General features: G+C 40.6%; 1 protein-coding gene across 1 annotated transcript in view; it reads left to right on the forward strand.

Annotated features, from left to right (window-relative positions):
- ext1b (exostosin glycosyltransferase 1b) overlaps positions 1-26,297 on the forward strand; it is a 107,292-nt gene that overhangs the window by 76,672 nt on the left and 4,323 nt on the right. Inside the window, exons 3-10 of the mRNA XM_063900099.1 lie at positions 1,421-1,528; positions 3,732-3,851; positions 7,189-7,321; positions 9,883-10,001; positions 14,722-14,817; positions 20,947-21,036; positions 23,403-23,563; positions 24,976-25,147. Of these exons, the coding sequence (XP_063756169.1) occupies positions 1,421-1,528; positions 3,732-3,851; positions 7,189-7,321; positions 9,883-10,001; positions 14,722-14,817; positions 20,947-21,036; positions 23,403-23,563; positions 24,976-25,147 (999 nt within the window). The remainder of the gene's footprint in view (positions 1-1,420; positions 1,529-3,731; positions 3,852-7,188; positions 7,322-9,882; positions 10,002-14,721; positions 14,818-20,946; positions 21,037-23,402; positions 23,564-24,975; positions 25,148-26,297) is intronic.

Genomic DNA, 26,297 nt, shown 5'->3' on the forward strand with positions numbered 1-26,297 from the left:
AAGCTGCTGACTCTCACCACAGGAGTCCCGTCGATGGTGATGGGTGTGTGTGCCTCTCTCTGCCTCTTCCTGTAGTCCACAATCAGCTCCTTTTGTTTTGCTGACGTTGAGATGGAGGTTGTTGTCCTGGCACCAAGATGTCAGGGCTCTGACTCCCTCTCTGTACCTCATCTCGTCGCCGTCTGTGATCAGGCCGATGACGGTCGTGTCGTCAGCAAACTTGATGATGGTGTTGGAGCTGTGTGTGGCCACGCAGTTGTGCGTGAACAGGGAGTAGAGGAGAGGGCTGAGCACACAACCCTGAGGGGCTCTGGTGTTGAGGGTCAAGGTGGAGGATGTGATGTTCCCGGTCCGCACTGCCTGGGATCTGCCCATTAGGAAGCTTATGATCCAGTCACAGAGGGCGCTGTTGAGCCCAAGGTCCTTGAGCTTAATGATGAGCTTGGAGGGCGCAATGGTGTTGAATGCTGAACTGTAGTCAATGAACAGCATTCTCACATAAGTGTTCCTCTGGTCCAGGTGGGAGAGGGCATTGTGGAGGGTGAGGAGGGTGGAGGGTGAGGGAGAGAGTTTACTCTCACTTCTCTGATTAATTGGTTACAGTAGGAGGCAACAAGGTTAGCGATCGGCTGGTGAACATAGCTAAGCATTTAAGAGTTAAAGAGCCAGATATGTCACCCAATAATGATTGCCCAAATATAAAGATGGAAGGAGAATACATATGGGACTTGGCCGTAAAACACACAAACACATTCACAATATCATCTTTAAGAGGTGTTTACAGCTTGTTTTGCTGCCTCTATGTGGCCAGAAAAGCTTATTAATACAAAATGATATGTATATGTTGTAATACATTATATTTTCATTAATAGTAAAGTTTCCGTTTATCTGGAAATGTATAAGACTATAACACAACAAATGTCTTTTTTATAATTAAGGCTAACACTTAATCTGTAGTATGACAATTACGAGGCAGCTGCTTCCCTCTCAGTTGTTTAGTTAAGCACATTGATGTGATTTCTACTCTGAAACAGCCTTCAGTCTGCAGCTCATAACAATGACATCAATAAAGACAGTAATGGGCCTTCTGCTGCATGTATCATTGTTCCTACTTCCCTGCTCGCCTGCTACAAGCCTCACTATGTGTGATATATATACACATGACACAAGAGAAACTCGAAAATCCAATCCAATTTTTGCCAAATGGGGAATTGATGCATGAACACAAGGGGTCACAGCCAAACACAAATGGATCAATTATATTACAGTGCAGCCTTTGTATGAAAAGAGCCGCATATTGCAGCTTTAATAATCCGGATCAATATGTAGCAAAGCAGTCATAATTTAAGCTGTAGCTCTGATTGTGTTTGTAAAGGATCATGTCCAAGCTTCTCTCTCTTTCTGTGTGTGTTTGTCTCAGGCTGCGTGTGTACCGGTGATGCTGAGTAACGGTTGGGAGCTGCCTTTCTCCGAGATCATCGACTGGAACACAGCCGCAGTGATCGGCGACGAGAGGCTGCTGCTGCAGGTAACGGCCCGGAGAAAACACTCACATATGCTCCTGAAAACTAAAACCTGAAAACTTTAACAGACAGAGAAACAGCAGCAAGCAAGCCCAGCATCAGAAAACAAAACACTTTTCTTACTGTCGATATCCTGAGCACACACTCTTCACTTACATTCCCCCTGATCCTGTTTGTTTTCCTGTGGAGTGATTGATGACAAAACAAAATGCAAGCTGCATGCCAAGTCTTTGAGTGATTAGAAATGCCACTCAAAACCCTACATTGTTATTATGAGAGGGCAAATAAACAGAAAAAGAGAATGGATTTTGCTAGAAACGCTTCAACTTCATGGGGAGAAAAGTAATTATATGCTCATTAAATATTAATTTGAATGAAGTGTGTAATAATATTGTCTGACATTGAGCTTTGTAACTTTGTGCAGCAATGTGCTTTACTCATCCTGGTACTATCTGCAATTTTATGGATTTTACAAAAATAACATGGGCTGAGATGCAAACAACATACATTTATTAATGTAGGTTTTTTTACTTTGATGTTGGATACATCTACTGTACATTCAAAGTATTTGTTTTCTATTCAAAACTGATCTTTTTTAAAACCCTTGAATAGGCAAGCACATTTAATTTAACACAATTAATGGCTATTTACAAATGTATATAAGCTACTTTTTAACAATGCATGCACTATTTATCTTGCAAGATACATTGCCCATTTAGGGTAAAACATTTTATTGAACCCATATTACACCCATGTTCCCTCAATATATCACCGATATAACAACCGTCTTCAACCATATTGCACTGTTATTACACCTTTTTATCTGAAGAGTGTAGGCTTCAAAACACAAGTATATCTGTAAGTGGTTATCCCTGTTTATAGCCTTATCTGGGCAATGTATCCCCCTTGATACATAAACCATTTAAGGGTTAACTGCTGCATATAAAGTTTATTCACTTCTTCAATAAAAATGTTCCCTGAATGCAGGATATGGCAGTATTTGTATAAAATGTGTTTATATGCCATTATCTTCCCTTCAGTATGACAAATAAAGTCACAAAAGGACTTAACTTCACAGCTCTTTGAATACACGTACAAAAGCATTCACCAAAGGCTGCTGAAGCATTTTAGCTTTTCTTCCCAAATACTGTTTGATGACTGATAGTTGCTGTAGCTGTTGGTTTTTTGTGAAGCTCCTGTGTTGTGTGCTTTATTCCCTTTAATACATCTCTGCAAATGCTTTCATTCGAGGATTCTACATTTTAAAGTAAAATGTGTTGGATCCTGCACTAAATAATTTAGAAGGGCTGGCAGACAAGACTGCTACAGTATCAGAGCTTTAGAAATTCAAGAAAAAGGTTCAAAATGTTTGTATTTGGCAGAGAGATACATTTAAATATCCTCTCTGATATCTTTTTGCTAAATATAAGTTGAAGCCAGCTGGCATGACTCTGTTGAAAGGTAACAAAATGAAACATGTTTGTTTAGTATGTACAAAACGCATAGTGTGAAAAACAAAAATAGCTATACATGTAGTCGATATTGCCTGTAAGAATAGATTTTTCCTTTCGGTTTTCAGTCTTTTTAAGAAGCTAAGCGCTATAATAATAATAATAATCATCATAATAATAAAGTAGGATCAATACACTGATACTAGTTTCAATGTATTGATCCTCTAACCGCAAGAAAACAAATAATGATATTTCTCAAAATGTCAAACCTTTTCTTTACAAAGAGTCAGAAAAAATTAAGACTTTACACCTGACCTGGAATAAATGTTGTAAATCCGGACTCACATAACTTGAGATTTGAAACAGGTTTGCGTGAAAGTTGATTCCTAACTTTGGAAACTGCAGCTTGACAAAAAAAAAATCCTAAAAATAGACACGGCCAAAGTTTTGTCAATACACAGAGTTGCCATTTTTGTCATGTCAGCATTTTAAAAACTGTCTTGCAGTTTATTGACTGCTATTGGAGTTTCCCCTTCACGGCTTCAGTCCTGCCTTTTAGAAGTGCTTTGGGAACACTTGAGATTTGGAACTGACCTAAATTGCCTTAAGATAGTTGTATTATTACTGTTAATGTGCTTTATCTGTTGACGGGCAATTCCTGAGTGCATCTCGGGACCAAGCTTAATCTTCCTGTCACCACAGTTGAGGTCCCACAACAGGATTCTGTTGCTGACTGACTGCTGTCTTCTGTTTGCAGATCCCGACCACGGTGCGCTCCATCCACCAGGATAAGATCCTCTCCCTCCGACAACAGACTCAGTTCCTCTGGGAGGCCTACTTCTCCTCCGTTGAGAAGATAGTGCTGACCACACTGGAGGTGAGGATTCATGACACACGTGCTAACCACCACCCGCACTCTGGCCCCTCTGCCTTCCTCTCTACTGCTCTCACATCATCAATCTTTGCCTCAGAGGGCTGCAGTCTCACAGCAGACTCTCTGCACCCCCACTTTATTCTCAGGCCTCATTTTGGTCTTTTTTGCTACGGGGCTAAAAGCAAAAAAAGAAGTCTGGACAGTGCCATTTTTGGAGAGCAGAAAGGACATTTGAGCACAGAGAATTTGTCAAAGTTGCTTTCTGTTTTACTGCATGTTGGCCAAAGAGGGTGTGATGTTGAGAAGTTTTAAAAGATGGATCGATTTTTTCCCCTCCATTAAAAACTGGTTACATCACTTGTTTCCATCCAATCCATTTCGACAAATCTACAAAAAGGGTTTCATTAACAAAATACAGACTTTGTTGGACTATCATTTTAAGTTCTGGAGTATGCTTTTACATTCATCTGATCCCTTTATTCCATGCACATCCACTTACATATTAACCTAATTTAGAATTTTTTTTCATTACTCAGTTTAAATGAATTGTTTTTAGATACAGATAACACCTGAGCTAACTACTAGCTTTGCACCGTGGTTGCAAACGTCATCTTCTCTCCGCCTCTTCTGTCACCCAAGTATTCTATCACTAATTTAATATCCTCTTTTAGTGTGTAGCCAAAGCTAACATTTTTAGCTAGCTCTACATCACTGTTTGGTATCTAGCCTCGTCTCAGTGTGCGCTATCACACACAGAGACACACACACGCGACCACTTAGAGGCAGAAACACATCTCCATATGTCAAGGTGTGTCAGCCCAGATTCACATGGCACCACCCAGGCATAACCTTGCTGACAAGTTGTCACTCCGCACTAAAGAGCAAGGTGACACGGCCGAAGCTTCCGACTAAAAGTGTGTGTGTGTGTGTGTGTGTGTGTGTGTGTGTGTGTGTGTGTGTGTGTGTGTGTGTGTGTGTGTGTGTGTGTGTGTGTGTGTGTGTGTGTGTGTGTGTGTGTGTGTGTGTGTGTGTGTGTGTGTGTGTGTGTGTGTGTGTGTGTGTGTGTGTGTGTGTGTGTGTGTGTGTGTGTGTGTTCAGGTTGAATACAGTGTGTGGCTAAACGCTTAATCCTGACTGACTGTTCTGTAAAAAAGGGGAGAATGGATGTGAAAAGGAGAAGGGGTGACATGTAAATGGCGTTGCTGTGGCAGCCCCTGAGATAACGACCGACATGGTTTATTCATCCTGTCGAGCCTGCAAACCCCCCCCCCACACACACACCCTCAACATCCTCCTCATCCTCCTCCTCACTGCAGATCTGTGTTGATACATACACACACACACACACACACTTGAAACATGCACACACTCCGATATCTTGACAGATTGAATCTGCTGGCACACATTCACAAACTCACTTGCTTTTTTATTGACTTCACTTCCACTCCAAACTGTGTGTGTGTGCGTGCGTGTATGCATGTGTGGAGATGGAAAGGAAACCAGGAAACATGAGTTCACCCTATCATGCAGTGTTTCCTGCCGGGGAGCAGTCGCGTTTCGACCAATCACAAGGTCAATATAGCTGGGTCTGTTCCGCGGGAACACCTATTAAACTCACCTATTAAAGCCGGGCTCACAGTGTGTTCCCAGAGAAGCAGGATTTATCTATCATGCTCTAATTGGTTGATTGTGGCTGTTCTGAGGTGAGATTGAGTCGTCCATCATGTCCAGACTGAGGGCTGCCGACGGGGGAGGAGCTGCAGCCGAGTGAGCAGAATTACCCCTCTTAAGGTTCAGGGGCTCAAGGTTTTTTAGGTGGCAGGCGGTATTTTTATAGAGAAGTTAAAGGATTGTGAGTTAATCTGTTCGACTGAGGCAAATGGTTATCGACTACCCTCGGGGACAAATCTAGTGAAAGTAAAAAAACCTCATCCAGTGCTAGGGTTCTTTTTCACACCCTCCCCCCCTCCTCCCTTTGATGATTTTTTATGAAGCTTTGTCAATATTATTACAGTCAGCCCCCTCCAGCTACATTATTAACTTTTTTTTTTTACAATTCGAAAAGCTATTAGCCTCCGCCCATTTTATTCTCTTCACCTCTTTTCTATACGTCCGCTCTTTCGAGTTTGCCAAGCCAGCAGCCGTCACCTCCCGATTCAATCACGGCCATAAAACAGGGCTGCAAACCTGTGTCTGTTTTACTGCTGCAATTCAGCAGGGCTCAAGGGTACGGCAGCAATATCTCTTTCCTCTGCCTGCCTGCTCAGCAGAGGCTGGCGGCAGGAGAAAATAGTGGCCGTTGTCACGTCTGACCGTGTGACTGACTGCTCTATTTGTGCACAGAAAAGATTGGGGCAGGCTGAAAGACTGGCGCTTAAACACAGCTGATGACTCTGTCTGGGTTTGGCTTTTTATTCTCTTATGGCCTCTGTCTGTGTGACTGACCGGCACATATTCCTTTGACTTGCTGATCTGCTTCCCAACAAAAACACCTCAGTTAGTTTGTCGTAGGATGAAATATTACACAATAACATGGATTTCTTTTAGCCCAGCATTGTGCCCTGGCGATTCACTCTTGACACGATCAATAGCTTTTGAGGTGATACAAAGCAAACATTTGGGTAGCTCAGCCAGCTTTTCTAACTTTCATACAACGCCTACAGACTTACATTTATAACCGCTTTCCACCTGCTTTAATTCACAGACCCGGTGTTAAATAACACCCTGAATATCGTTCTGAAATGAAATGGGATTTTTGAGAAGTTTTAACATTATCCGTGTTGATATTCACTCACATTTATGACTTTCTGCATCTTGGTGTTTTTGTGGGAAAACTGTTTTTGCAGTGGTGTGAAATGTTTTATATGTTTGATTACAAGGCTCATTGATGAAATCCTTAATATTTCCCCGACTATAATCTGAAAGGCAGATTTGCTCAACACACAAAGTTTTATGAGTCCTCTGAGTGAAATGTAATTTAAAGGCAGCTTAGTTGGCTGAAAGGAAAAGGAAGCCTCGCATATAGTAGGGTGGCCTGACGAATACAGAGACACTGCTGTAATCAAAAAGACAAACGTTTGATACAGACAGTTTCCCTTTTTAATAGCTTGAAAGTTATTAGAATGTTCAAATGTGTTGCATTGTAATATGTTTCCTTTTCAATCTATATCATGTGTGCAAACATACATATTGTCTCATCCTGCTATTTGTAATTTAGAAAACACAAGCATTGACAGTCAAAAAGTTAAACTAGAGGGTAAAAATAACATGATATTTTGATTTGAAAAATTGTTGGTCCATACAAATTCTAACGTGTTTTTGTTGCTGTTTCCTCGTGCAGATCATCCAGGACCGTGTGTTGGCGCACGGCTCTAGGAGCAGCCTGATGTGGAACAGTCACCCTGGGGGACTCTTCGCCCTGCCGCAGTACTCTGGATACCTGGGAGACTTCCCCTTCTACTACGCTACACTGGGTCAGTAACACACACACCACACACCACACACCACCCACACACACACACACACACACACACACACACACACACACAGAAGCATAGACATGTCATAAACTGTACAAAGTGCTCTTATGTAACGCTTCTACACACCTAGGAGGCAATAAACTGATCCATAAAAGTCGGTCAGAAAAGTTTCTTCCTCATCAGCACTCCAGCACCAAGTACTTTGTCCCTTTTGTAAAATAAAAAGACTCTAGACTGTTGAATTGGAGCTTGTCTGAAATATGTCCTGCACCCCTGATCTGCTGCCCTCCTCCAATGGTGTGTGGCTGCATGTGGAGTGAAGGAATGGGTCATTGACAGATGTTTGTGTTCGTCGTGCTGACACACCACCCCGTCCATCAAAGGGTTTCGAGTCTGCATCGCTACTTCTGCAGCAAGGCCGATTCCTCCTGCTACGGTTCAGCAGCGGCAAGTTTATTCCGCACCATGTCTATGACCCGCGAGCCTCTCCATCCCTCACTCCATCATCGTTCAGCGCTGCTAAACCCACACACACACACACACTTTTAAATAAACAGACCACGATAGCACAAATGCAGTTGATTGAGCACCCCGAGTGGAGGGCTCATATTAAAATGGATGTGCACAGCGACAGGCAGGGATTACAACGCTGGCTATTTGTTTGTCAAAGAGGAAGCAATTAAACACGGATGGGTTTTTAGAGGACAAGGTGGCTTGTCGCTGATGGGTAATTGAGAAAAATCAAGGCAGTAGAGTCTGTTTCCAACTGACACTTCCTCTCGTTCTCTAAGAGCAAATAACAAGACACACTCACACTTATTATGCATATTACCACTCAACCTCAGTGGGAGCAGAGTTTGTTTTTGTTGCTGTAGTTAAATGGACTCTTTATTTAGAAATGATACCGGGATGATATAAAAATATATACTTTGAAAAATTGAATCCAATAATAGTTTACATGTGACACTTAGTAACAATAATAACATGTTCTTATAAAGAAAAGTAAAGAAATTAGACAGTTAATCGATACAGCTTATACGTCTGAAAAGAACAATAGCAGTAAGTCATAGAGAAAACCCTGAATGTAATGTTTGGACATCCTATTCCATTAGTTTTTGCTCCAATTCATTCATAAATAATGTCGGCCACTGATGTCGGGTGCTGAGGCCTCGCTATCGTCCCTGAAGTGATCAACTTTTTGTGGGTCAGGGGTGTGTGCAGCCTGGGAACTTTCTTCCAAAACTTGAAAGACATATTTTTGATGGACTGGGCTTTGTGAACAGGCTTACTGTCATGTTGAAACATGAGGGGGACTTTCCCAATGTGTTGCCAAAAAAAGCAGAAGTACACTGCTGTCTAGTGTGGCTGATGACTGATGAGAGAGGAGAAAATAAATGTTGTATCTTAATCAGATTTCTTGTGAAATGTCTGATAGTTTGTCCTTTAAAAGCAATTTAATTTAAATAATGTGTAATTTTTAAGGGTCAATTTAGTGCCACTGCTTTTAGTTTATAGACATAGAAGCCTGTGAAGATGGGAATGGATACTTCTAAGGGGTCACAAGCCAAATAAAACTGTTATTTTGTAGCCTTAAGACCTTCCTTATTTGCAACTAAATCATGAAAAGCAACCACATTGTTAAAGTACACACAAGTATGTTTATCATGCATGTCTGCATGCTTTTGGCCAGTGTCATTGTTGGTTATTAAGTCGCTTCCAACAGCTGGATCGATCCAAAGCAGCCTTTTGTGTTTCTATAAACATTTAGCTTGTTGGATGATGTGATAAACTGATAAACTGATAGATTACGTGATAAAAGCCTCTGAGAATCATGTCAAATGATCATGGAGGTCTGTTTATGAGCTGGTAACCAATTTACCACACATCCTTGTTGTTTACAAAATCTGCACACTCCAAACTTTTTCATTTTGAATCACAAGGATAGTTTAACAAGTTTTAAGACTGCTTAAGTACCTCATCATAAAAGTTGCTCAGTGGCAGAATGGAGACTGCGCTAATGCTATCTCCTCTGCGTTATGCTTCGTTGGTTTGGGTTAGATTAAATTTAAATTAGGAAAAGTTGAACGTCCTCTATGTTCTCTCTCGCTCATGCTCAATATCTTATTTCCTGCTTATTTTCAGCTTCGATTAATCTATTGCAGCATCAAGTCAGACTAAATTTAAAGTCACATCAGCACTTAGTCGTCCGTTCACTGGGTTCCAGACACAGCCGACAAGTTTCCAAAATGAAATATTCAGCGATCAAGAGATTTGGCATTTTCAAAACACAGTTTAATATTTTAAGATGATCTTGAGAACGCACTTCCCCTACAATTATATCATGACAGACTTGTTTCAAATAACTTCTTTAAAAATCTCTCTGAAAATAGAAGTGTTTGTAAGTTAGTCTTCAGTTCTCGTTCCACTTTATTCTCTTCAAAGAGCCTGATATTGCATTGATGGCTGGCAGACGGCTCTCTGTGTTCCAGCCAGCATGATTGTCCTGGATTTTTAAAACTGCATTAACAAGTGACCTTCTCTCTGTTGTTTTTCAGGCATTAAACCGTACCCCAAGTTCACAGCGGTCATCCATGCTGTCTCTCCTCTGGTGTCCCAGTCCCAGCCCATACTCAAGCTCCTGGTAGCGGTGGCCAAGTCCCAGTACTGTGCACAGGTAAAGGACGTGTGTGTGTGTGTGTGTGTGTGTGTGTGTGTGTGTGTGTGTGTGTGTGTGTGTGTGTGTGTGTGTGTGTGTGTGTGTGTGTGTGTGTGTGTGTGTGTGTGTGTGTGTGTGTGTGTGTGTGTGTGTGTGTGTGTGTGTGTGTGTGTGTGTGTGTGTGTGTCTGTGTCTGTGTCTGTGTCTGTGTCTGTGTGTCTGTGTCTGTGTCTGTGTGTGTGTGTGTGTGAGAATCCTCCACTGATTTCCACCTTGGTGACTCCCCAAACTACGCCACATTATGCAGCTCCTAGGGCTGCTTTGCGATCGCATTTTCCAACCAAAGCAACAACAGAACTTGTGTGTGTGTGTGTGTTTTAACTCCGGTGGATTGAATTAGAGCAGCAATTTGTAGCAGTGCTACATCTGTCTCCATGGCAGCGAAACCCCCTTCAGCACAGCTGGAGATGGCATGTATTGATTCCCCTGCTTGCTCCTTACCAGCACGGGAAATGAAATGGAATTTGCTCTCCAAAGGCTGGTTTCTGGTGTGTGTGTATGTGGTGTGTGTGTGTTGTTGTTTTTTTTGTTGGACCAGTATGAGTAAGCAACTTTGTATTTTTGGGTAGGAGGGATGTGTGTCTGTGTGAGTGCCATGCATTTGTGTGCAGGTCTGTAATTGTGTGTTGGTGTGTGTGTGTGACAATTTTGGTTTGGGCAGTTCAAACACAAAAATGAATGTGTTTTTGCGTAGGTGGGATCTTTGTTCATGTGTGTATTTCAAGCTTGTGTATTTTGTGTCTGCGGTTGCGTGTTTGTGTCCTTGTATGTGGTTAATATTTGAACTCTCTGCTTATCCCTGTGTGTACTGGTATTTTAAATGTGACATGTTTTGATACGGGCTGATACAATACCTTGGCTCCTTTCCTTATTCAAAAAACAAAACCCGGTCTTATTTTCAGGAATCTAAACCAACATTTTTTTACTTTTTTACCATTTACCAAAATTTAAAAAACAACAAAATGTACTCCAAACTTCCAATGATGCAATTTAGTAAAATATTTTCTTGCCTTGTGTTCTCTGATTTGATGCTACTATTTGTGTAACTGCAAATCGAGGACCAAAAGTATCCCCACCAAAGTTTAGCTAACCCTGATGACATTGCTATGATTTTTATTTTCAGAAAGATAACGCTCCCCAATGGCATTTATACAGTATAGCTCTTGTAATGAGAATTACCTTCAAGTGACCATTGAACTGATTATCTGTGAAATGTTAAATTGGTGGTGCCCCTTTTTTAATGTTTAACCGAACAGAACCAGTACAATAGTATTGCCTTAATTAAGTCTGGTGTAATTGAACCACATTATTGATCTTGACAGTTTATTCTTGATGAAGCACTCTCCCCTACAGATTCTCTTACTTGATATGGGATGTGGTCAAAAGCTCCAGGACAAGCATATAAGTGGGCCTTTTTAACTGCTGTTTCAAGGTCAAGAATGATCTGTCGAGCTAAAATGTTTAGCCAACATGGATGAAAACTCCCATAATTCCCATTGAGCAATACAACAATGCTGATGAGGCCCTTTTGTGCTACTTTTCTAAATTGTAGAATAAGTGATTAAGGGGCTTGTGAGTGGAGAATGTTTTGTCAACTTGCTTAAATCAAATTAATGATTCAAATGTATGACCAACTAATAGGAAAAGTACAGATCTAAGCAAGCAATTGATTCCAGATTTGTGTTTCAGGCAACTTTCGTTCACTATAGAGGTTTCATGGTGCTACACCTGTGTTGAGATACCCAAACTGTAGATCCACATTCAGCCAAGCTAACTCTAAAACAATCTCTAATATCAGCAGATTTAATGATTAAACTCCAGCTTCTCCTTAATTTTTATGGAGGTGCTTCTGTGTTTGCTTTCTACAGGCTGTGCATGCTGAGCGGAGAGCCAGGTAAACATTCGGGGTGTTTTCTTCCACTCTGAGCACACAGAAAAGAGGAGAAAGAGAGGGGGGCTGCTGAGGAAAGGGATATAAATAAATGAATGGAGAGGAGAGAATGAAAGAACTCAGAGGGCGGAGGAGGCTAAATTGGAAGCAAGAAAGCTTTTGAGGCGTCTTCTGACATAGTGGATCTCCTGCTGCGTGCACATGCATTCTTCCACTTGTACTATAGATACACCAACAGCTTTTTCACCCCCTTTCCTCTAGTCATATACACACAAACATGCAGGCAAGCATACACAATGCCATCATCAGCACCCTGAGAGCGCTGGTGGGCTGACAGAGATACCATCTGTCTTTCTAATAAAGGAATAGAGCCTGTGTAAGAAGAGAACAACATGTTTCTCAGCTGTGTGTGTGTGCAGGGACCCACACTATATACCTGTTGTTGTCTTACAATGAAAAACACTGTTTCGCCTTATGAACGATGCTTGTTTGGTTTTTTATTCTAACTGTCTTATAATAATGAGATTCTGCATCCATCAATTCATTCCTTTCATCAAACAGTTGTGTGTCATCTTTCGTTTAAGTCAGTGACATATTTCCACACAGCTGCTGTATACTGTAGGCACAGGGCAAATGTACCTTGATACAGACATCCAAACGACTTCAAGCTCATAATTTGGCAGGTCCAGTCAGAGCGCAGCATCCCCGTGGGCTGCGGCTGACGTAGTTAATGTCAGAATCATGTGAATCGTTATTGAACCCCGCAGGGAAGTTCTTGTGGTTTGCCTGTATCAGGAACACCAGAGCACAGCAATGGATTAATTTACCGACCTGTTCAAGGACATTTCAGCAGGGCAGATGTTAGCTGACACACAGGATAAGATGATGATGAGGAAGTGTTCCTATCATTTTCCTTATCACTAGAAACTGGGTATTCATTCCCCAAATGTTCAGGCAAAATAAATCCTAGAGATAAAATATGTTATTATTAGTTTCAACTGTATGGCTTCATATCCCAATGTATGTAATTATTGATCAACATCAATTTCACTGGTACTGTTACTGTACGAATAACGATAAGAATAAACTGTGAAAACATACTCCACTCTTTTTGAGTGTTGAAGAGGTTTTTTCCTGACAAAATGCCAGCATGCATACTATAATTTATCAAATTTTGAATGTGGTTTAAAACAGCATGACTGAAATGGAGGAACTGGAAGTAAGGGCATGGCAGATGGTGGTGCTAGAGCTCCAGGCAAAGCTCAGACTGCAGAAACTAATAAATCTTAAAGAATACATTTTTCACCTGCTATTTGTAAAGCTTGAAATGTCAAAAAGAAGGGGGGGTTAAGATTCGACTTGATATACAACCCACCATCACATTCTCCACATAGTTTTCTGATGATTTGAGCTGCATGGTAACTGCACTAATATTAGACTGCCTACATTAAGATGTCTAATAGCATTGAGTTTGTACATACTGATGTCCCATTGTCAACGCCCCTAACACATTAACACACTAAACTTGCTAAATAACACAGCTCACAACAAAAACATTTCCCAATTTGGGATTGATAAAGTATATCTTATTTTAGCTTTAGGTAACTAGAATTGCCAGTTAGCGTTAGCACCATGAGTTAGTAAAAACCATGCTGTTTCCATAACTATTGTAAAAAGGGCCCTTTAATGTACAGCTATTGGTCACATATATGATATCATAGTCTAAGGCTGAAGAGAAAAGCATGTTAGACCTAGTATAATAGGCATCCTACTATGAGGAAACGCATATGATCCGACTACTATTTCTTACTAGCACAAACCTGTGTCTTCGCTAAGCTAACGTACTGAAAACAATTTGCTTTTACTTTTTGCATCACGAGAGAAAATGCTTTTAGGATGACAACTTACCGGTTGGTTTAGCAAAGGTAACTATATTGTTGTCCATTAAAAAGCAGGACGTTGCTAATGAGCAGTTAACACTAGTTTGGTGGGCTGCATAACCTTGATGTGACCAGAGGCAAGAATTATTTTGACCGTATTAGCAAGTTGAGCGAAATTGCACTGAATAGACGGCATTTTTGGGGCTGATATCTAGGCCTTTTTATATCACAAATGTAAAGACGGGCCTTCCATGTCCAGTTATGCAAAGCTAAATTTGCTAGGCTATGATTGGAGAAAAGCCATTCAGGGGAGGGGTTAATAAAACTTTTATTTTTGCTAACCCAAAAATGTTAGCCACATGAGAACTGGCTGAGATATAAGAATTGAAGACTGTGTGTAAGCTCAGACGGGGTCATGTTTTCTGTGGGTACTGTATGTGTTTCTCATCAAACATTAACACTGTCTGGCATTGAAATGCAGTGAATGGTTAACTCCATGTGACATGCGAATGTCACTGAGCAGCAGTCCGAGCATGACAAAACATTAGTCTTTCATGTTAAATGTCATGTGGCATGAGATCAGATGGGCTGGAAAAGTGTTCAGCAAAACGTAGTAGTAAGAAATTAAATGTGACAATGTGACGTGATTGGTTAAGGGCTGAATTTTACGAACCACCCTGGAGCCATAATTGGAAATATTTTATCAGTTCAGTTGCCCTTCAGGCTCTTTAACGTTTAATCAGCCCGTAATAAGGTGACATTTGCTGGCCTTAGGTCGCGGAAATGTCACATGTTCAACTAGCTTGGTAGTGTGCTGCGAGTTGTTTAGGTTAGAGGAAATCATGTTATATACAGTATAATTCAGTTATTTGCACGTGATAATAAAACCTTTTTTTCCATCTTTTAGATCATCGTCCTGTGGAATTGTGATAAGCCTCTCCCTGCCAAGCACCGCTGGCCGGCCACCTCTGTGCCCGTCATCGTCATCGAGGGGGAGAATAAGGTGAGCCTTTTTTAACCCTCATTTAACTTAAGTTGTGATCACTATCATTTCTAATTACACAGCATTTTTCTTTAACTGTAAAGCTACTGTATCTCGGCCCATTTCATTCAGTCGGACAGTTTCTGGGAGTTAATGAGTTTCGATTTGTGCTGCACTGATTCCATTAAAGGACATTTTGTGTGGTTTCAATTAAAGCTTAGTAATAGGAATAATATACATTGGAGGGGGAAAAGCGTGGCTGAGAAGCTAATGCATATTGTAAGAAAGATAAGGAGGCAATAACGGGTAAGTAGCTTTTATTTATTCTTAATGTTTTTATTGCATTTTGTTCTTTAATCATAATTAAATGAAGTCACACAATCTATCTGGAGAAATAAGTCACAGTTAATTTGCTAAATGCACTTTAGATACACACACTAGATACAAATCCAGAAGACGAGATACAGCATTGATTTAATTATTTTTCAGCTTATATTTTATTAAATGTGTTTAATGACTCATGACCCTCAAATCTATGCAGCCATCTAGAAGCACAAGTACACAATCTTTATTTAAATAAATGTACTTTTTAGAGATTCAATTAAAGATTACTTTTATTAAGGTCAGGAATAAAAAGCAAGCTGGAAAGTGACAAATAACCATCAGAATTTCCCAAGGTTCAATTTGATATCTTCAAATAACTTGTTTTGTTCAAAGTTACAATTAAAAGTCTCAATATAATCAGTTATTAAGCTGCAAAAAGAGATCTGTTATCAAATAGTTGTAGTTTATTATTTGTGTGTTGATTGACTTTCTGTCTGGATAGTCTGGTCCTTCATTAATATCTCCTTTCACCAACATCACTTCATTAAAGGTTCCCTTTTATACTCTTTTTCAACAATATATTACAGGTCTCAGATCACAAAACATTTCTCTAAAGTGTTTGGCTCGAAATACCAAACAGATAAAGTATTGTAGCATGCCATAAACCCCTCTGATCCCGCTCTGTTTCATAAGTGCTGATTCTGTGTCTGTAGCTTTAAATGTTAATGAGCTGCTGCTGGCTACGCCCCTCTGTGAGATGATTGGTTAAAAAAAACACAATGGTGCTCTAGGAGCTGATAAGGTGGGTGGGTGTTACCTTGGTTGGTTATTGGCTAATGGTTGCACAACCAAAAAAACGTTCACAATCACAAAGTGGCCAAAATCTGATCAGCTCATTTTCATGCAAAAAATTTTAGCAGTTTTTTAATCTGTTTTCTCAATATTTGTAGATACAGTGGGAAAGAGAATAAAAATATTGCTCAATAATCATGTTTACCATGTGTGAGTCAATTTTCTCAGAAGATTTTCTCATGTCAGTCTGGGGATGAGTTGTTTTTTCCTCTGTTCTTATGACTGACGCTGTCACAGGAGACACGAGAGAAGTTAAGCTTCCAGCCTGAGCTATGAGTGTGCCTCACTGGCATTTATTATGACAACCATATTAGGCTGAAGACTCTTCCCTGGTGAAGGGCTTTCTGTGTCTCTCTTGACATCCCTGTGACCCCTCCTTGTCAGAGTCAAAGATCAGACATGGACTCACAGGGTGAATATTGGCCTCTAAATGCTGATCTAACTTTGTTTATTGAGGTTGTTCTTTGGAAAAGGAAACAGAATCTGGTCGCTCATCTGTATTCGGGGATGTCAGACTCCAATCCAATACAGTTCTCTCCACCTTCCATTCGTGAAGACTTAACTTCACCTGCCAATCAGAGGAAGTGGTTTTCACATCAGTGTCAGTCACCCGGCGGTAGGCTGGGTTTATGGTTTACCTCTCCTCGTGGCTCTGAGTGCTTTCTCCCAAGCTGTCAATCACAGTGGGAGGGTTCCGTCGTGTGTAGCCGTGTGTCCGTGGAACACGAGCAGAACAGGCTTAGTGTGCTGCCGTTGTGTGTGTGTGTGTGTGTGTGTGCCAGGCAGCCTGTGGTTTGTTGTAGTTGTGGCGTGTTCTGTGTTAACTGTGGCGAGGCAAGCTGTGTTCTTCCACCCCACCGAGGAAAAGAGGGAGAAAGAGACGGAGAGAGAATTTATCATCCCTTTTGCCTTGTTTCCTGCCTCTTTCTTACTGATACCCTGTCTCTTTCATCCCCTCAATCATTTACGTCCTCTCTTTTCCCTCTTTATAATTTCCTCATCCTATTTTTTTGCAATCGCTTCATTTCCTTTTCCTCTCTTATTTTGCATTTTACTTTATTTTAAACACTCTTCTCAAAACTTTCGCCCACATATTTTTAAACACAAAGGTAAAAATGACTCTTAGTCCCCTAATGGTTCCTTTCCCTTTTTTTTTTTGTATTGTGTAGACAACACTCAAATTTCATTTTCTGTGAAGTCTATTTCCAGGAATAAAGGCCTACTTTCTCATCCAAAGCCTCAACATTTCAAGTAATACAATAAAAAAAAAGGCTGAATCCTTATCCTCCATATTTTTAAACTGAGGTAAAAAAATACTAAAATGTTCATTGTAGAGTAGTTTGAGTCACACACAGCCATCTTACTGCCATGAATTCTCATCAACGCACCAAATGTGTATAAATCCGCAGAAGAATTCACTTCAGTTTGAGTGAATCTTGCAAAAAAACTACATTGCCCATCTGTGTTGGAAATCACTAAGCCTTTTTAAGAGTGACAAACATTGTTAGTGTATCTCTTGTCATGGGATTTGTTGACAGTTAAAAAAAACATGGAATACCACCACCTTATTATTTAACAGTTTACCCTCTATTCCTCCCTCTGTCCTTCCTTCTGTCTCTCTGGCAAGTTGGCCAAAAAGCTGCTTTATGACTGTTGATTTAAGCCGTGTGAGAATCCCTGCAGCGCTTAATATGGTTTACACAAACGGGTGGTCCTTTCTCTCCCTTCTCCGTCTCCCTGCTCTGCTGCTGTCCTTTGGAGAGGAGGTGAAGCACTGGAGGCAGATTCCTGCAGTAAGAGCTCACATTCCTGGAGAGCACCAAGAAGCCCCGGGCTAATGTGTCACACTTCTAACGTTACAAACCATCAGGGAGTTGGAAACACCAGCCTCTCATCCTGTCTTTTCTTGTTGTTCGTCCCTTTTTGCTTTTTGTCTCGCCGTCACTTTCTCCCCTCTTGTCTCCAGCTCTTCTTTGCTGGTATTCCCTCTGACACGTTCTAGTGAAAAACATGAGGTTGTTTTGTTTTTCTCTACATGCCTGCAGGATATTAAAGCAGTGATGGTGACAGTGGAATTGAGAGGGAGGAGCTCTCCTATCAACTCTCATTTTCTCCGTCCTCGTCTTCGTCCTGTTAATATAAATGTCACTCTCTAGCCTCGGCTCATCCGCCCTTCTTAACTAAGAGCGACAGTATGAATTTTGAGATGCTGTTGCTGGCTCTGGTGGGGGTTTTTTTTTGGGAGAGGAGTACATGATGCTTGAACGAGCCCCAAAACAGAAAAATCAAGGCTCCGCTGTGGGAGATAGTGGATGGAAATCCATGATTCATACTTAATTGTATGGCTTTAAAAACATCTCAATGTAGATGTAAGCAAGTCTTAAATAACAGCTTCAAATATTAAAACCTTGTTGTGTTGCGTATTTATGACATTTAAGCAACATTATGTCCTTTTTCATCTCAAACCTGCTTCTTTATGAAAGATATGTTTGGGCCAGAGAGTGCCTTTATTGGAGATGCAGGGTTATGAGAGGAGATAAAGGGGAGACATCCAGCGAACCGATCCTACAAACAAATCATCAACACATGCTACTCTTAAAGTTAGAAATCAGGTCTTCAACACTTTATTTTTAGTATAAAATATCACTAAATGCAGTTATTCTATATTATATAGCCTAGAGGCAAAAGCTATGTGAACGCTATCTATCTTTTTCTTTTTACCAACATTTGTAAGTGATATAGCCTGAAATATAATACAAAATCTGCATCAGAGAGTCTGACGAGCAACAGTGCACAACAAACTGAACCAGTGTCATCGTCCTTGAATCAGAACAGACTCATTTTGAAACGATAACCAATTATTTCTTTATGTCATACCGAGCTATAGCTTTAGAAATTGTAAAGATTTGCTGCTTTTTCTACCTTGCATCACCCTTGTGTACCTGAAAGTGTTGTCTTAAGAACACCTGCTAGACGTCTAGAAAATGAAATCATGCAACAGACAGCTTTGAATACTGCAAGCTGAAGGCCTTGGTGAATCATACCGCCTGCTACAGCTAATCAAATGAGTCAAAACCCAAACACTGGAGCAAATCATACCTGTTTTACATTTTAGGATGTTCTTTTAATCAGTTATCGACGTTGTACTTGTCTCTGGTGTTTGAGATTTAACTCTTCTGACCCGCTTGGTGTAATTCTAAAACTAAAATCTTTTGGTTGGCTTTAATGAGCAACTTGAAGACATCACCTCGGGCCTTTTTCAATATTTTACAACATTTTAAACACTTACAGGTTGGTCGATAATGAAAGAAGTCATTATCTGCAGCAGTAGAATGGAGAACAGGCTCTTCACAACTCCACAGTAAAGCCATGCTTTCCTCTCGGTGTTTGTTGCTGCCGTCGGCTGTAGGAGTGATAAAGACCCATTGAGAGTGAGGTCACCCTGCTGTAGCGAGTCACCCATACAATGCCAGGAGTTGATAGAGAAAGAAGTCAACACTGACTATTCTCCAATGTAAATAAAAATACTTTTCAGTGCAGGCGGCGATTTAAAATAATTATTTTTCTTACAGAGGCCTGACCTTGAGTGCTGTGCTCCATAACTGAATAACAGGCTGTTAGTGTGTGTATGTTTAAACTGTGTATCTGGAAGTGTTTCTGTGTCTATGTCCATTAAAGTTATGTTTCGTGAGCAGTATCTTGTTTGTGTGGGAGGTTGTTTAAGCCCGAGCACACATCCAGCAACTGACACACACACTTTGTCAACAAGAAGCTGCTGTGTTCTCATCCGAGCGCTTTTCATCACAGCAACAAACCGAGAGACTTCCCTGTCGAAATGTCCTCAAGATGTTGCTCTCTACATCCACCCACCAGGCCCTGGACACCATCACTCTCTGCGCTTCCAGTAAATATTCAAGGACTGTCATTTGGTTTAATTTGCCGTTAGATAAATGCACTCGGTTTCTAAACAGTGGTGGATAGGAGCGGTAAAATTGTCCCATATGCAGGACACATGAATCATGCTGTATGTGTCTGGCTGCATTTATGTGTTTTTATTGATTTAAAAGAGAAAGACGAGCCCAGCGGCAGTAATGGAAACTTGTATCAGCACTTTATCACTGTTGGAAATGGGAGGGCAGCGTGCAGTAAAGCGTAGGATATTGGCTTTTTCTTCTCTTCTCTGTGCGCTGTTGTTTGTTGATGTGATGCCTTGTTGTCTCCCATGAATTTGTAAGGGCGTCATCAAAAATACATAAAGTTGATAGTTGATGCAGAAAAGTTTGTATAAAATGTGTCTCCAGGTGAAGCTCTGCCAGTAAATATCAGTTAAAAACTTGAGCTTTGGGTAGACACTGAAAGATCAAGACATCAGGGTAGCTGAGATCATCCTGAACAGTTATATAAGCCATATTTATACACTAACACTGGATTGTTTGACTACTTTCATGTGAAAACTTTCATATGTGTTTGATGAACTCACAAGGATCAGTTCATTACATTTGAGTGTCTTTCATCTCATTGTTTTGATTCCTTTGGCACACATTTTGACTGTTTTTCTTTCACTCTAATACTGTACTGTGGCTTTAATTACGCTCACTATTGGCAGACCCCCAAAGCTGTACACTTTGTACAAGCATCAAACGACAGATAAAGTTAGCTGGAAAACATGGTGGAGCCTTTGGCAGCTAAAGTGGTTTCCCTCTGGAGTTGGTAGAGACCAAAATCAGAGCTTAAAGGAAAGATGTTAGATAAAAAAGCCCATATTTTGAACAAATTCCTCGATTCAACCTTCAAGACTTTAGAAACACATGTAGCTGTTTCCATGTGAACATTTGGCTCTTGTTTCTATTCATGAACATCTCAAAACTGTTGGTTCAAAAGGCACCTGAAAGAAGAAAGGGGCAAACATTTTCCACAACTTTCAGAAACTTGCTGTATGAGGAAAAAAATGTGATCCTGTGATTTCTCCTACAGGTGATGAGCAGTCGCTTTCTGCCCTACGAGACCATAGTGACCGATGCTGTCCTCAGCCTGGATGAAGACACCGTGTTGTCCACCACAGAGGTTTGTTGTAATATAATAAAGTAGAGAATAGAAAACTTTTGCTCTCTTTCTATCTGCCTCTTGTCTCGATAGTCTGGTCCTCTTGAGACAAAACAAAGATCCAAACCCTCTCCATGTCCCCAAAGCAGCTCTGATTGTATTTTCCCTCTGTATTGTTATCACTCTTTTGGTTTGTCCCCAGTGTGTTCAAGTTATCGCACTGAAACTAAATTCTTAAATCGCTTAAACTACTCTAACTTTTGCTCCCACTGCTTTACTTTTTTCCCCTATTCACATCCATACATACGTTTTGGAACCTGTAATTACACCGTACCTCCCCATTCCCCTATTGGAGAGTAGCATTATGGGCATTTTTGTTCCACATGTTGTCAGGACTGTTCGTGTTTTTCCCGGGGACAGGTTTTGGCGCGGCACCATGGGAAGCCAGATGCTGCTTTGGACAGAGTAGAATTAGATCTCATAAAGGCTGTTTGTGCCGAGGATGAAAATGGCATGGCAGAGCTGGCAATGGAGGGAAAATCCAGCGCCGAAAAAATGAATTGACCAGTGTTTCTCACATGGAGACAGTTGGATTGTGTACACAAACATTAGGTTCTGGGAAACATAAACGCCAGTAAGAATAAACAATTGAGTGCAAAATGGCATCACTTTTTGGATAGCTCTCCTCTTCTCCCCAGCCTTTCTTCCTTGGTGAGAAGCAGAGTAAATATTCATAATAAAATAAAAACTAGCATCCAGCTCTCCTTTTTTTCCCTTTTTTTTTAAATAATGTATTGTAATAATATGCCAGCTGTACTTCCGTTTGATACTGGTTCAACGGGTTTTCTTTGTGACTGTGTTATTATTCCAATTCTCTCTTGCTTTGCAATGAAAGCAAGAGAGGAAGAGAAGCAGAACTCTCTTCTTCTCTGCTATAGGGATTTGTTGGTGAGCAAAACTTGTGGCAGGAAGAGATAAAAAACGATGTGTATTGTGTTTTATAGTGGGGTTTGACATAAAGTAAGCAGTGTCAGTGAAGTACATTGTGGTAATATGTGGTGTAATGCAAAACAGGCTGTTGCAGGAGCAGCTGAGCACTTTTTGATGTTCTCATCTGATTATTTGATTGAATGCTTTGATCGTGTCCTCAGAAGTTGGCTTCAGGCAGCTGCTGAGGAAAGACTGCTTTGTGCTTGATGAGGTTTTGCCGCCGTTGTATTTTCCCTATGGTGTCTTACATCGTGCACAGCCTATTGTCTCATGCCTTCCCTCTTTGTTTGTTGTTTAGATTAATGAATACTGTAAATAGAACATTAATTGCAACCAAATGTTATTTCTCAAATTGTGAATGTCATGCTTTATACCTGCAGTGTATAACTTTTGTCTCCCCCCTCTGGCAGGGAGAGTAATTACACAAACTAGCACGGGAAAGTCGACTAACAACTCCCATATGCTCCAAAATACAAAAAGTTCCGCATTCCATCTTTAGATATAAAACTGACAAAATAAATGTGGGAATACTTTTCTTGCCTTGTGAATCAGTTTGGAGTTCATTAAATTAACTTTTTGGTTGTGGAGGCTGGTGTTTATCCTGTCTATCTGGTAGTAATGCAGTTATAATTGTTTTAATATGTATGTGTATTGCTTCGTTCGGATAGGTACATGTAAAGGCTTAACAGTTGGAATAGTTGTATAGTCATTGGAAAGTAAAGCTTGCAATAAACAACCAGGGTACCTGAGTTTATTTGACAACATTGTGGAGATATGTCAGTCAATATATTGGTAACAACTGTCCTGATAGATAGATAGAATCGGAGGATGAAACCCTCTTTGTTAGTCACATACATGCAAACAGCAGAGCACACACAGTGAAATTGGTCCTCTGCATTTAACCCATCCTAGTACTAGGAGCAGTGGGCAGCTATTGTGCAGCGCCCGGGGAGCAATGGGGAGGGGGGATTGGAGGTGTCCGGTGCCTTGCTCAAGGGCACCACAGCAGGGCATAGGAGGTGAACTGGGACCTCTCCAAGTAGTAGTCCACTTTCCATATTTCAAGTCTGTTTGGGGACTTGAACCGGCAACCCTACCATTCCCAGTCCAAGCCCCTACTTACTGAGCCACTGCTGGACTGATCAATTAGAGGAATAGATGATTTATAAAAGTGATAAACACCATTTGAAATGATTTTTCCACAACCTGGCAACCCAACTATTATAACCAATCACTTGTAAAACTGATTAAAACTCATAAGGAAATATGTTTGTTATTATATTAACTAATTCATTTCCACTTAAAATAGATGAGTTATCAGGGAGTGGTGCTAATAGAGTTGTAAGTATCATGTCTGCATCATATATGTAAAATTCTGTATTTTTCTGTCTATCCAGGTGGATTTTGCCTTCACCGTGTGGCAGAGTTTTCCAGAGCGAATCGTTGGTTACCCGGCTCGCAGCCACTTCTGGGACAGCAACAAGGAGCGTTGGGGCTACACATCCAAATGGACCAACGATTACTCCATGGTGCTGACGGGGGCTGCCATCTACCACAGGTACAGCACACGCTTCACATGTTCTGTATAACTTCCACTAGCTGTTTATCTCCTCTCTGTCCCACCGCACTCCACTGTTTTCTTTCATGCTCTTTTACTTCTGCTCTGTTCTCCTTCCGTTATACGGGGGATCACAGCTTTGCTCTCCGTCTCCTGTGTTCAGTCGTCTTTCTTTTGATACAACACTTTGATGCGGTGATCTGTAGATTATAAAAGTAGGTGTGATGTTCAGTGTTGCACAGCCTCGGGAAACCAGTGTTTTGACACTGGATATGTTTTATCCCCAAAAATGTCAATTTGTCTGCATCACAGCGTTTCATAGTTCCTGCGTTCAGTTTTACTACAGGCCTGTCAGCTTTAATATGGTTTCACTCAGCTGTGTTCGGGGCAGTGCATTAAGCTGAAGCCAGCCAATCACAGGAGCCGGGCGCTTAATCGCTTTCAATAACTCAGGCGCTCGATCTGTCCTCGAACACGAGCAATCAGTCTGTTGATGAACAGAGTTCTGCCCAAAGGCTTCAACCTGGAACGTAAAGGTGTCTCAAATTTGAGGTGCTTCTTAATTAAGTTGTCGTCGCACTTCTTTGTGACGCTGCCCTTCGGCCATCCATTAGGTTCTGAAACTGCAGGATGGCTCCCCTTTACAGTGATGCTTTGAGGCATTCATCCAAAACCAAAGTTCTGAAATTGTGTGAACTTGCTCAGCATTGTTAGAGAAGAATGTAAAAGCAAATCAATATACAATTTAACGTGTGCAATTTGGAAAAGGAAATGAGAAAAAAATTGAACCAGACCACATTTCACAGATATACAGTTTTCCCGAAAAGAGGCAATTAAAAAACAAATGAACATCAACAAAGTTAGCAAATCAAACCCTTAATCTGCTTTATTTTCCAATGAAATGCGTTCACTTTTGATTCTTAATGTAGTTACACTTGGCGTTTGTGTGACAGCCTGGGCCACACACACACACAAACACACATACAATGTATTTTTAATTTTTGGATGTTCCTATGTTCAGATTTATCTGCTTACATTGATTTAGGGTCCTAGGGACCCAGTGTATAGAGTTTTTTTATTCACTGTGCTAAGCAATCATTCAACTAAGTGCAATTGAATCAGAGGACGCTTGCTATTTTATAAAAATGTGCTCTAAATAATATTTCTATAGCTATTGCTGCTACATTCCCATTTGCACTATTGGACAGTATATTGCATAAAGTGGTGTTTTGAGGTTGTGTCTTGTTATTTATATTGTATTTACTTCTTGAAAGGCCAAGACAAATCTACACTGAGATGGCTGATAAATTAAATCTAATCCATCATTATTTCAGGGTCTCAGGCTTTTTCCAAGCTACCCAGGTCATTATCCTCTTCTTTATTTCTAAATTATTTTCTGTCCTCTCTTGCAGGTACTACCATCACCTCTACACCAACTTTTTACCCACAAGTCTGAAGGGCATGGTGGACCAGCTGGCCAACTGTGAGGACATCCTGATGAACTTCCTGGTCTCTGCGGTCACCAAGCTGCCGCCCATCAAAGTCACACAGAAGAAACAGTACAAGGAAACCATGATGGGACAGGTAAGACAGTATTCAAGCCCTTCTCATGACTGTATCCATGTCATTTTAAATGTATTGTGGATTACTTCAATGAATCATTAGAATTCAGCACTGGCAAGAGCAAAAACCAAAAACAGGACGGCTGTGAGTTAAAAGAATTAGTTTGCATTAGAGAAAATTCAGTTGATAATATGATTAAACTCCTCAAAATCTCACATTTAGAGTTATAATATATTCCACTTTGATTCCATCCTTTTTATAAATGGTGATTCATGCTGGAGCCTGCGTTGTTTTCTTCCCAGCATCAGTGTGTGTCATGGCCTTTCAGCTACTCTTGCTGCTCTATGAACAGCATGAATTATTCTGTTAAAATGCTTTGGTGCGGCCCGTGGGTAAACAGGACAAGTCACTCACTGTACAGCCAAGAGACAAAAGCACAGAAAGGAGTCGTGTCAGTTTTATGGCTTTTTAGAGTTTCTAGTCCGGCTCAAGTCTCCCAAATATAGAATATGATACAGCTGATGATTTATTGAGAAACATTAATGTCCTTCCTCATTTATTAATGGGTTTCTCTCATAGTGTCTGAAATGTGACCATGGTTAAATGAAAGAATGCAGATGACTGTTATCGTCAAACTTTCTCATTTAATGAGAACCTCTCTCTCCTGCCAATGATCTGAGGCTATGGTTTCTGTCTGGCATAGCCTCACATCCCATCCCATCGACACCACTCCACCAGGTTCAAAAAGAGTTCATCACAATTGCTTTTGAAGTGGATCTGAAGTCATTCAGCCTAAACTAGGATATTGTTCCAATGGTTTTCCATACAGTTGAATTGTTTTGTGTTTATGGTGAGTTTTAAGCTCGCTATTCCAACAGTTAATCCATTTAGCTAACTGTAGCTATTTTCTTACTATTACTACTGTTACTACTATTACTACTACTACTAACAATTTAAAACTGGTAACCATATAGTGTAGTTAATTATGTTAAGTACTTCATTGGGTATAAGTACCCCGCGGTTATGAATCACTAAACTAAAGTAGGGTTTTGTCTAAACCGGGTAACGGGCGCTGCGCCCTCGTGCCAAAATGCAGATTTTTCTTGTAAAATTTTAAAGTGATGCCAGAAAACAATATTTCTGTCCTTAACATTTTTTACAATTACTCCAA

Source organism: Eleginops maclovinus, chromosome 13 (assembly GCF_036324505.1).
Source record: "Eleginops maclovinus isolate JMC-PN-2008 ecotype Puerto Natales chromosome 13, JC_Emac_rtc_rv5, whole genome shotgun sequence".
Classification (NCBI taxonomy): Eukaryota; Metazoa; Chordata; class Actinopteri; order Perciformes; family Eleginopidae; genus Eleginops; species Eleginops maclovinus.